Genomic DNA, 12,150 nt, shown 5'->3' with positions numbered 1-12,150 from the left:
TATTAGCTATCCCACCCAATTTTGTGTCATCTGCAAATTTGATAAGCGTTCCCTGCACCTCCTCATCCAAATCATTAATAAAAATGTTGAAGAGCACTGGGCCCAGGACTGATCCCTGCGGTACCCCACTCGTTGCCTCTCCCCAGTTTAAGAAGATTCCATTGATAAGTACTCTTTGAGTCTGATTCTGTAGCCGACTGTGAATCCACCTAATAGCTGTTCCATCTAGCCCACTTTTAGCTAGTTTGTTAATCAGAATATCATGGGGCACTTTGTCAAAAGCTTTGCTGAAGTCAAGATATATGACATCCACAGCGTTCCCACGGTCCACAAGGGAGGTTACCTTATCAAAAAATGAGATCAAATTTGTCTGACAGAACTTGTTCTTGACAAATCCATGTTGGCTTCTAGTGATCACCGCATTGATTTCAAGGTGTTTACAGATTGACTTACAGATTGACTTACAGATTTGACAGCTTAGCCCAGGGGTACACAATCTGGCCTTCTGGGGTTCCTCAGACGCCCAGGCCCCTTTCTCCTATGCTCACTCCCTTCCCTGATTTTTGTGCAGGTTTTTCCCGATTCTAAAAGAATGAAATGCCTCTCGCTGGGCTTAATTACTGGCAGCAATGGCTTTAAGCTTAAATACCACGGTATTTTTAGCCTTACCCCTTTTGCCTTTAGGCCTGCTCACCACTGGCATGTGCGCCTGAAAGCTTGGCCAAAACAAAATTCTGTCCTTGATCTGAAACAGGCTCTGTACTCCTGGTCTAGCCAATAATGAAAATCTCTGCTCTGTATGACCACTGGGGGTGGGGGGAGACCCTCTCCAAGGGACTTTGTTACATAATAAATGCATATATTTGCACAAGGACGTGATTTAGTTGCAGGGATAGCACATGTCCCCAGCAATTTTGAGCAGGGCATGGCCCACATATTGTTACTGTGGTATGAGCATATTTTAATAAAATGGATTTTTGCCACACACACAAAATAGCAACAAGCAACACAGCTGTTATTCTGTTTCAGCCACATCAGGATATAAATACAGGAGGATATAAATGTTTTCATGGTGTTCTGTACAGCACCATGAAAATTAATGGTGCTATAGAAATAAATATTAATAATAAAATAATAAATATGAACATTTCCATAGGAAAGCTATGTTTTGCTAGCAGCATTTGATCCCAACTTTGAAATGGAAGAATGGAGAGCAATTACCAAGAGGAATTTGTGAAAATAGACCAGGAAATGAAAAAGCCAAGACTATTTTTCAGTGGCCAACAACTTTTATTAGCTAGTATCTTGGAAAGGGTATTAAAGCCACGGCATGATAAAGTTTAAAAGCATGGAGGGATGCCAAGTGCTTCCTCATTGATACAGTTGCTGAGTTCACACAACACGAGTATTGATTGTTGTTGAACCATGGGTTACTGTGTTGTGTGAACCCAGCTGTGCTAACAAACCCTAGTTTGTTAACCACAAACGACCCACAGTTCACAACCCAACAACTAATTATGAATTCTCTTTGTGGGTTCTTCGTGGTTAACAAACCATAGTTTGTAGCACAGCTAGGTTCACACTACACAAAAACCCACCATTCAACAACAATCCACGCTCAACCTTGAGTGTGGGTTGTCATGTTGTGTGAACCCAGCCTCCGTCTACAAAGCTCAGCCCTGCAGGGCTCATGGGCTCTTCTACTCTTTTTTATTGCCCCACTTGGCAGTTTTCAAGAAGATGGGAGACTTTATGCAATGGCCACATTTCATGTAGGCAGAAATCTTCTCCAAGGCCTGCGAAGAAAGCCAGCAAAAGGATATTTATTAGTTAACAATGTCATTACGCATTGCAATAGTCTGAATCAAATTCATGACGAAACTGCAAATGGCTGTTTAGTATCTGGAAAGATATATATATTTAAACAAGCTATGAGATGGGACAGATGGCATTTTTTAAATGTTTCAAGCTTATCACAACCTTTGCCACTGTTCAATCCATTCTAGTATGGCAAGTCTTTCCACAGTGTGTGTTTAGCAAGAGTTGGTTTGCAGGAAATCAGAGTATGGGCTCTTCCCCACACATCACTGGAAAATGTGGGGTGTCTATTTCAGCTTTCCCAACCTGTTTCTGTACAGATGCTTTCAACTCCAACTCCCATCTACCCCAGCCAGCATGGCCAACAGAGAGAAGTGCTGGGAATTGTAGTCTAAAACAATTGGAGGAAGCCAGGTTGGGAAGGGTTAGGGTCCACTCATTGATAGAGTCAGATATTGTTTTTCCCCTTCTGAAAAATATACCAAAAATTCCACTACAATTTATGGAACTTTCATTGCTACATAACATTTTGCGTATTTTTCTTAGATGCCTGTAAAATCAATGAGCAGAGTGCGCACAAAAAGTGATTGGGTTGGATGCAGAGAAATCCAATGTCTTTTCAACTAGGGCTGTGCTCCGCTTCGCTTCAGTTCTTAGAACCAATAGCGGAACGGCCTAATTCACCTCCGACAAAGGCGGAGACGGATCGGGTCGGGGGAGCTGCAGATCGAGACGAAGCGGATCGAGACCAAGCGAATCCTTCATCTCGATCCGGAGCTCCAAAAAAAAGGTAAGTATGACGGGTGAGGGCTTACCTGGTGCCACCGCAGTCCATGCGGCGATGGCGGCAGAGCCAGGCAAGGGGTCAGGAGGGGAGGAGGGCTTACCTGCCTCTGTCACGGTCCAGCGGCAGCTTCAACTGAGGCCCAGGCCTCAAACCGGAAGACCAGGCCGCAGCCGCGGCCTGGTATTCCAGTTTGAGGCCTGGACCTCAGTTGAAGCTTCCACCGGACTGCAGCGGAGGCAGGTAAGTGGTGAGGGGGGCCTTACCTGGTGCTGGCGCCGCCGCAGTCCGTGCGGCAACGGTGGCGGAGCTGGGGCAGGGAGTCTTACCTGCCTCTGGCGCGGTCCGTCGTCGTCGTCAACTGAGGCCGAGGCCTCAAACAGGAAGACCAGGCCATGGCCATGGATCAGTGGGTCTGTGCACAGCCCTATTTTCAACCCATTGTGGATTTATCCAACATCCCCAGTAAAGTCTTATTTGGACAACTTAGAGATTGTAATATCAAGTGGCTTAGTAGAAGGTAGAAAAATTTGGGGAAGATTAGTTGGGTTAAGGATGACATTCCCTTTGCTATCTATATGACAACAACTTTCAATGGTCCACGCTGGAGATCCATGCATATATCACAGTTAATTTCACCTCGAAGCGGTCAAGGAAATCCTTGAGATTTCTGAACTGATCAATGCATTTTGGCTCAAATATCCGTTGCCGATCCAGCACATCGTAGGCAACGAAATCTACAAAGGTGATCTAGAAAATTTAAAAAAAAAAAGGAAAACATTTTAAATGGAAACACATTACTTGAGACATCTTGGTCTCTATATAAATCACACTCAGCCCACGTACCTTCTTCCCTGCAAACCATTTTCTGTCCCCCAGAAACTGGGAGAACAGCTTCAGCTTCCCGGGTAGTTGCTCCAAGTACTCGGGCTTGAGTTTTTCCTGCAAGAAGAGATATGACAGACAGGCTCATGTCCAGCTAAGCTCTTGTGAAACCCTGAATGCTTAACTCCCCATTTCTAGGCCTCTTCTCCTCCCACCCCCACCCCAACTCTAAACACTGAACTGTTGTTCCCCTTCCAACTTCATGATTATTTGTAAAGCCTTACAGAAGTCCTGACTTCCTGTCCACTCACTTCATATTTACCCCAAACCAATTCTCAACTCATTGGCTGAATTCCTGATCTGACCCATTTTGGAAGGAGAGCACAAACCAAGAAACTCACAAAATCTGGATTGTAGCACATTCTTGCAAACTCCATTCGGAAATCCATGAACTGGTTCTCGAGCATGTCTACCCTGATCATTTCTTCTTCACTCTCACCACCTACGGCAATGCAACATATACAGAACGTAAGGATCTCCCGCCAATCAACTGTTCAGCCGCAGTACGTTTGAATTTGAAGCTGGCCTCCAAATAATCGCTGCCATCAAAAGCACTCACACATCTTGTGCTTCCGTGCAATGTAGCGCAGGATGGCATTGCTCTGGGTAATCTTTTTCTCTCCATCGATCAGATACGGGAGCTACGGAAAGAGAAGGAGGTTAACGATGCCAGTGAAATGATATGTTACTTCAGTGCCCAGTCATCCACACTGGATGACTTCTGGCTTTCTTAGGATAAACAGTAGGAGTGTGCCTGTTTGAAGACTATCTAAGTAGAAATGACCCAAAGAAAGAAAACACTGCGAGATGCTAAACCCTTTACTCAGGGCCTTCAGGCAACGAATACAGGCATTCTGCATATAATTTTTCAGTGGTCAAAAAAAATCCTGTAATCACTTGTATATGGGGTTAGGCAAGCACTAGGCTCTAGCAGCTAGCTCACTAGGCAGTCTCTATGGGGGGGGGGACAGGTAAAGAGGAGCCGCAGCAGCAAATAAGCCATGCATTTCCCCTTTCTTGTCTAGTCAGGGCTGGGCGGGGGCCAGTGGGGCCAGTTGGCATGGGCCTACGATTTTGGGGGGCCTACTCCAAGTCCCCCTGGTAGAGACAAAGATGTCTTATATACATCTTGAATAAAAGTGCTTGCCCTTACCTTTTGAATAAATCATTCTAGTTCATATGTATTTAGAACTGATTAAAAAATACTTAATGAGCAGTTTGAAACGGGGCCTACATTTCCCATCTGGCCCGGGCCTATTACCAGCTTTGCCCGGCCCTGTGTCTAGTTTCTTCCTCCTTTTGGCATGCAGCGGCTTCTGGTTCTTCCCTCGTCCCCAGATTTCCAAATTCTACATCAAGGTAAAAACCATCTCCAGCCAGAATGATCTACATTGAAAGTTGAACATTGGAAGGTTGTGCAATGAGTTGCGCGGTGAGTTTCTGCGGTGGGACTTCTGCAGTGAGTTTCTGCAGTGGGGCTTTGCTCTTTTTTTAAAGTAGTAATTGCTGAAAATTCTTGGCCTCTAGCTAATTTTTGGCCTGTGCTCAAGGAAGAGGCCAGGAATTCATGGAAGATGCCAACCTCGCTCTAGCCTGCTGCTTTGGATTCTTCTTGCACACAGTCCTGATTTTCAATTGGGCTGCAATCTGGACTTGAAGCAATGCGCAACGAAGCCAAGTCAGATGAGGCAGCTTGTGCCTCAGGAGTGCCTGGGCAGGAGCGTAGCCAGGCCCTTTTCCTACTTACTCTCACCCATCTCAATATGAGCAGCAGTAAACCGACCCCGCCCCTGCCTCACAGACACACAAAGACATTCAACCCACAATGCCACGTTGCTGGTTATGTCACAGCGGCTACATACATTTGGGAAGTCCAAGCCCAGCTTCTCCTTCACATTCGTCCACTGACTTGTGTCGATATTCGGAGCTGTAAGTATAGAGATGAACAGACGTCAAGCCCAGGTTTATTTTCTCCTTCATATCCAGCCTCACATCCAGCAATTCCAAAGGTGTCTAACTGCCCAAAAAGCTTAGAGACATCCCTGATTTTTGCTCATTCCTGAGGGGTTATTATTTACAGTATGGAGATTCTCCCTGAAAAAGGATGCACTTATGCCCCTACAATCTTCATGGGGGGTTGTTAGGGAAATGGCAAACAGCGCAGAGGTGGCCCTTGCTATGAAACCTGCCCAATTTCAGAAGGACAGTTGTTAAGAAGTTGTGATGAATGAAAAACAGTTTAAGACATCTTTTGTTTTCTGGTCAGTTGGTACCAAAGTCACAGAAAATGCAGTAAGACTGGGGGCAGATGATGGATGAGGAACATACAGTGGCAGAGGTAGAAGGGGTTCAATATCCAGTATTTCCAATGCTACACCCTCCCAATTCCCACAGACCCTACGAAAACAGCTCTACTCTTGGGAGAGAAAACTAGCGAACACAGGGACAGTCCTGCAATGTATTCTTCCAGTATCCCTGCCCCACCACACTGGGACTGCCCTGATGAAACCATTCACTGTAATCAGAAGCTAGAGCTGCCAGCCACAGATGTACACCACCTCTTCTCCTTTGGGGAGAAATGTATCAGTTTTGCAGATACACTGTCTGTATTCCTCCAAATTACTAACAAAGTTTCAGGAAGTTTCAGATTTGGATTCAATCTGCTTGGAGGAGCTCTGCTTCAATTTGAAAGGTAGAGCCAATGGTTACACCAGGAGTTAATCCCCCTTCTTGCCAGTCAAATCAAAAATATGAATCACTTTAAAAGTTTCCTATCTGGATCAAAGTGTTCTTGGTGATCTTCCTTTCTCTGCTCTCCCACCATTTCCATGAATAAGTAATTCAAACACTAAACCAGACAAAAAAGAAAACACCATTTGCTGGGGAACGTGGGTGGGAGGGTGCTGTTGCACCATGTCCTGCTTGTTCATCCCTGGCCGATGGCTGGTTGGCCATTGTGTGAACAGAGTGCTGGACTAGATGGACCCTTGGTCTGATCCAGCATAGCAGTTCTTACGTTCTTAAAACAGGGAATAGACCCAGCTGTTCAAGTTATTCTTTTGTACCATGGGGAAAGTCAGTGATAAAATTTGGCAGAAGAACAAAGATTGGTAGAAGAGAGATTGTTCTATATGTTGAGATGGTATGGGACAGGATGGAGTTCTTTGATTCCTTGCATTTTTCAGTTCTGGAGGAAAATATAGCAAGAATTTTAAGAGACACTAGCCATCCTGTCGAAACAATCTGACATAAGAAGATATCAGACCTGCTTCAGAGCATAACGACATTTACTGCCTCCTCTTGTCTGGGAGGTCTTGGTTCAACATTGGGGCTGATAATCATGCTCATAGAGGCCCTACCTGGGAAGGGGAGACTGGGGGCTCCATCACACCTGCTTTTTTAAAAACCAGGTTTCATCCCCGGTTTCCCCCTTCATTTCCTTAGTGGCCGAGCGCTGGGGCACTTTCACATCTGTGCGTTGTTGGGCTCTTTCAGCTCATGTATCTTTTCACCTGGAGCGCAACTATGCCGGTGACCCAACATTTGGCAATCAGAGGCATGCTATTTTTGAACCTGGAAGATCCTTTTAGCTCCTTACCTTCTCCTTGACAGCTGTACAATTTTTCGTCATATTCAGTCTCTGTGTATTCTAGAAGTAGTCTGATTGCGTGGGCAAGCTGCAGGAAGGGGGAAAGGAAGAATTAGTGGAAGGATATTAGTGTCATGGAGGTTAAGGCTGTCAGTGGCTCCAGTATTGGAATCAGGCAGCATGCATGCCAATGGCCTGGTTCAGACGACACGCTAAAAGATGCTGCTTAAACACAAAATGGTTAAGGGAATGCATTAACCCTGATGCATTCCATTAACCATTTTGTGGTTAAGCAGCATGGTTTAGCATGTTGTCTGAACCAGGCCAATGTATGACAGTTGCTGGGGAACGAAAGAGGGAGAGTGCTATTGCACTCATATTGTAGGCCTCCCATGGGCAGCAGGTTGGCCAGTGTGGGAACAGGTCAGACTTTGTTTTAGGAGGGCTGTACTTCTATTCTAAAGGGTGTGATCCTATGCATGTTTGGACAGAAAAAACTCCTACAGTTCCCTTGTCTAAGCATGTATAGGATTGCACCCTAAGAATAGCCAGCAGCAATAACAGTAACTTTTGACATCTGCTATAGACAAGACTAGGAATCTCTTTATCTTTCAAACTTACTCAGATGTAAGCATTTTGGTTATCTTGGAGCAAAAGAAGGGACCTGACCACCTTTACAAAAGAAATGAGTTAAAATTATTGTTCATTTGCCCACCCTTTGAAAGGAGCAAAACAAACCTTCACGCCTCCTCCCCAGTCAACCTTTTCCAAGAGGTGGGGAGGGAGATTTCACCGGCATAGTTGCACTCCAGGTGAAAAGATACATGAGCTGAAAGAGCCCAACAACGCACAGATGTGAAAGTGCCCCAGCGCTCGGCCACTAAGGAAATGAAGGGGGAAACCGGGGATGAAACCTGGTTTTTAAAAAAGCAGGTGTGATGGAGCCCCCAGTCTCCCCTTCCCAGGTAGGGCCTCTATGAGCATGATTATCAGCCCCAATGTTGAACCAAGACCTCCCAGACAAAAGGTGCACCAGCTACAAGAGGGGTCAAAGGCCAGATCTACACCTTGCGTTGAATCAATAAGAATGTGGAATAAAAAGCAGGGAATAATACTATGACAATGGTATATGGAATGTGGAGTGTGCCCTCACAGTTATCAGTGTACTTCAATACTGCTATAAAGCAGAAGTGTAGATCAGCCACCAAAGTCCGCCTGCCTGCAGGGCTGATTTTCCCAAAAGCCACAGCAGCAGCAGCCACTGCTCCTCCCCAGGCCACACCCTCTCCTATTAATCCGTTATTCAGCCATGTATTCTCTCCTGGAGGTGGCTTCATTTCCAGGCGAAAGGGTTGATATTGCATAAGACGAAGAGGGAGGAAAGCAGTTCCCGCGCTGGGATTGGCTGTTCCTACTTCCAGGGGAGGAAAGCGAGTCCCTAAGTCTGCGCTCACTAAGCCCCACTAAAGGAAAGGGTGGGCGGAGGGGAAGGGGAACCGATTATAGTGCGATCCTAGACATGACTGCTGAAAAGTAAAACCCACCAAGTTCAGGGTACTTGTCGGTCAACTGAGGTTGGTGGCTCCGATTTTGGTGGGGCTATGAATGCATTCTGGGTTTCAGTCGAAACCATCCAGAACTCTAAAGGAGATATCCAAGGTGCAGAACCCTATCCCCCAAATAGGTTCAGAACTTTGGATAGAACTTTTAAAAGTTCTGGCCGGTTCTGTCTGAAATCCAGAATGGATTCATAGCCCCCGTGAACTCGGAGCCACCAGCCTCCACTGGTGTGGGCGTATAGGACCGCAGCCTTAAGCTCTAGGGCTGCAGCAGCCCTATTTTCATCGCAGAGGGCCAGCGATATTTGACTAGTAGGCGCAAAGCAACGGTTTCGGCCCCTGCAAACGCCTCTTCGTAAAACCTCGCCCGTTGCGTGGTCTACACAGAGCCTTTGCCAGTCAAAAGACGAAAAGTCTCGACGTTATTTGGAAGGATCCGAAGGCCGCTAGCCGCGAGGCTGCTCCAGCCACTGACTTACCCCGCGGATGTCCCAGTAGCCCAGCGTGACTCCCATCTTCCTCGCGTTCTTTCCAACACCCCTGACAGGCTCAGGCAGAAGCAAGCGCCTCTTTCCTGCAAAGAGCGAGAGCTGCTGTTAAAGTTGCCCTGCCAGTTTCCGGACGGGAATGCAGATGGGCGAGTCCAGACGCCCGCCTCATATTAACGCTGCCCCACGCCGAGCCCTCTCACCTCCTGGCCAGGCATTCCTCCCACCGACGCTACAGACATGCATCACAAGTCGCCCCCACTCCGGCTCCAAATAAAATTTATTTATTTATTTATTTATTTATTTATTACATTTCTATACCGCCCAATAGCCAGAGCTCTTTGGGTAGGTTCACAAAAATTAAAAACATTCAAAGTATAAAACAACAGTATAAAACCATAATATAAAATACAATATAAAAGCTCAACCTGATAAAAACAGCAGCAATGCAAAATTACAAATTTAAAGCACCAAGTTAAAATTTATTTATAAACTGTTAAAATGCTGGGAGAATAAAAAGGTCTTCACCTGGCATCTAAAAGCATATAATGTAGGTGCCAAGCGAACCTCCTTAGGGAACTCATTCCACAGCCAGGGTGCCACAGCAGAGAAGGCCCTCCTCCTGGTAGCCACCTGCCTCACTTTCTTTGGCAGGGGCTGGCGGAGAAGGACCCCTGAGGATGACTTTAGGGTTGGTGTAGGTACATATGGGAGGAGGCGTTCCTTCAGATAACCTGGCCCCAAGCTGTTTAGGGCTTTAAATGTTAATACCAGCACTTTGAATTGGGCCCGGACCTGGACTGGCAGCCAATGAAGCTGGAAAAGGACTGGCGTAATGTGGTCTCGTCGGCCAGTCCCTGTTAGTAAGCGTGCTACCCTGTTTTGTACCAGTTGAAGTTTCCGGACCATTTTCAAAGGCAGCCCCACGTATAACGCATTGCAGTAATCCAAACGAGAGGTTATCAGAGCACGAATAACTGTAGCTAGCTAGGCTATCTCTGTCCAGATAAGGGCGCAGCTGGTATATCAGCCTAAGCTGATAAAAGGTGCTCTTTGCCACTGAGTTCACCTGTGCCTCAAGTGACAGTTCTGGATCCAAGAACACTCCCAAACTACAGACCCGATACTTTAGGGAGAGTGCAACCCCGTCCAGGACAGGGCAAACATCACCTCGCCGGACAGATGAACCACCCACTAACAGTACCTCCGTCTTGTCTGGATTGAGTTTCAGTTTATTAGCCCTCATCCAGTCCATTACCGTGCCCAGGCACTGGTTCAGAACAGCCACTGCCTCACCTGGGTTTGATGAAAAGGAAAGGTAGAGCTGGGTATCATCCGCATATTGATAACACCTCAGTCCACATCTCCGGATAACCTCCCCCAGCGGCTTCATGTATATGTTAAACAGCATAGGGGATAAGATAAGAGCCCTGTGGAACCCCATAGCTTAGGAGCCACGGCACAGAGGAATAATCCCCCAGCACCACTTTCTGGAATCGGCCATCCAAGTAGGAGCGGAACCAATGCAAGGCAGTACCTCCAACTCCCAGCTCAGACAACCATTCACCTGGAGCCCACCGCTGCCCTGTATTCTCATGCCTACCGTGTACTGGGATCCATCCCTTAAGTACATTCACTCTCTTAATTCGAACTGAAGCCACCATTGACACACGCACAAACAACCATAGTGACATTGGAGCAAAGTAAAAGCTTGTGGTAAAATGACTCATCAAAAATGCAGTTTCATGGGGATTAATACGATATGGCTGTGAATTGGCAGCTGTGTCATATAAACAATGCAGCACAACTGCACAGAGTATATGCAGTGTATAGACAAGCCCTTAGTCAGAGATGGGAGGGTGAGCTGTGTTTGGGAGGGAATGCAACCAAAAATCTTGTGCAGCCACTTTCAAGACATCTTTGGAACCAATCCATCTTGTCATCCCAAATGATCAGAAGGAAGCAGGATGTGACACGAGACCATGAGGACAAATCAAAGCTAATCTTGGGTCACCTGAGAGAATTCTTTAATTTTTAGATTCTGGTGCTGGTTCAGACACTTGAGGGACAAAGTTATAGTGTGGCTATGCACCCTCTTTTTGAATAAAGCTTTCCTCTATTTTGAATAGAGCTGTGTACAAATGGCCTTTCAAAACTCCACACCATTCTTGACCAGAGAAATTTAATCAAATTTCTTCAGGGGAAGGAGAAGTTCCCAAAGGTTTCTAATAGGTAGGGCTCACCATAGCAGGGGTTGTAGTATAGCTTCTTTCTTTTTTCATGAAGGTTTATGGGGTGCTACCAATGCAAGTGGCAACAGCATCACCTGTTTTGGTTGGCCAGCCTCCATTTTGCATCTACCACAATGCAGGTGTGAGAGGGCAGTGTTGCATCCACCACCAGGGAAGAGGTGAAGCAAGTGCTGTGCATAGATCTGTTCTCAAATTCCTGAAAGTTTCCTTCCCCCAAGAAAGAGGCTGTCCTTTTTCTGCCTCATTCTCAGGGTATTCTATAATTTTGTTTTTGTGATGTGTTTAAACTTACTTAATCTCACTGCAAGGCCACTGAGGGTGCTGTATGTATATTTTCTTTCTGCTACACATCTCTCAGTTACTCTGCAGACTCCCAGGCTGCCTGCTCTTCCTAATCTGAAAAAGCCCTATGGGAGGAATTACCTCATGATGCCTTCCCCTGGCCCTTAATCTTAAAAAGAACAGCAACACAACATAGAAATAGGATATGCAGATTTTATGCAAACTGGTAATCCTCTTTAGGGGTGATACTTTTTTGGCAGTTCATAAGTGTCCCCCCCCCCATAAACTTGCAGCTCACAGATAGGCTGGGTTCACATGTAACAAACAGTAACCAACTATAGGTTGCATTCAACCCACATGAGGTTAGTGTGTCATATGACTGGCATCCCCTCACCCATGACTGGTAAATTACCAACCCCGGATACCCACCCTCTGCAGTGGGGGTAAGTGGGCCTGGGGTGGCTTACCATGTCATGTAGCGGGTGTCCCATAA

At 46.2% G+C, this 12,150-nt stretch overlaps 1 protein-coding gene across 1 annotated transcript; it reads right to left on the bottom strand.

Annotated features, from left to right (window-relative positions):
• Positions 1–1,269: 1,269 nt before the first annotated feature.
• Positions 1,270–9,262, bottom strand: LOC134408350 (glutathione S-transferase Mu 1-like). The gene is made up of 8 exons (XM_063140607.1): positions 9,115–9,262; positions 7,086–7,164; positions 5,350–5,414; positions 4,047–4,128; positions 3,829–3,929; positions 3,449–3,544; positions 3,242–3,352; positions 1,270–1,796 (listed from the first exon to the last, which is right to left on the bottom strand). Exons 1-8 carry the CDS (start codon positions 9,148–9,150, stop codon positions 1,701–1,703), a joined length of 666 nt encoding a protein of 221 aa, XP_062996677.1. The 5' UTR covers positions 9,151–9,262; the 3' UTR covers positions 1,270–1,700.
• Between the last annotated feature and the right edge of the window lie 2,888 nt (positions 9,263–12,150).

This window comes from Elgaria multicarinata, chromosome 1, assembly GCF_023053635.1.
Source record: "Elgaria multicarinata webbii isolate HBS135686 ecotype San Diego chromosome 1, rElgMul1.1.pri, whole genome shotgun sequence".
Classification (NCBI taxonomy): Eukaryota; Metazoa; Chordata; class Lepidosauria; order Squamata; family Anguidae; genus Elgaria; species Elgaria multicarinata.
The sequence above is the reverse complement of the archived record's forward strand: the minus strand, read 5'-3'. Positions and strand labels throughout refer to the sequence as shown.

Bases quoted from the DNA above. Each gene is read 5' to 3' on its own strand.
- LOC134408350 (XM_063140607.1), bottom strand. From the start codon at position 9,150: ATGGGAGTCACGCTGGGCTACTGGGACATCCGCGGG. The intron at 4,129-5,349 runs GTATGTAGCCGC...CTCTTTCCGTAG, and splicing joins TGGGCTTGGACTTCCCAAAT to CTCCCGTATCTGATCGATGG. The intron at 3,930-4,046 runs GTGAGTGCTTTT...GCATTGCCGTAG, and splicing joins TGCACGGAAGCACAAGATGT to GTGGTGAGAGTGAAGAAGAA.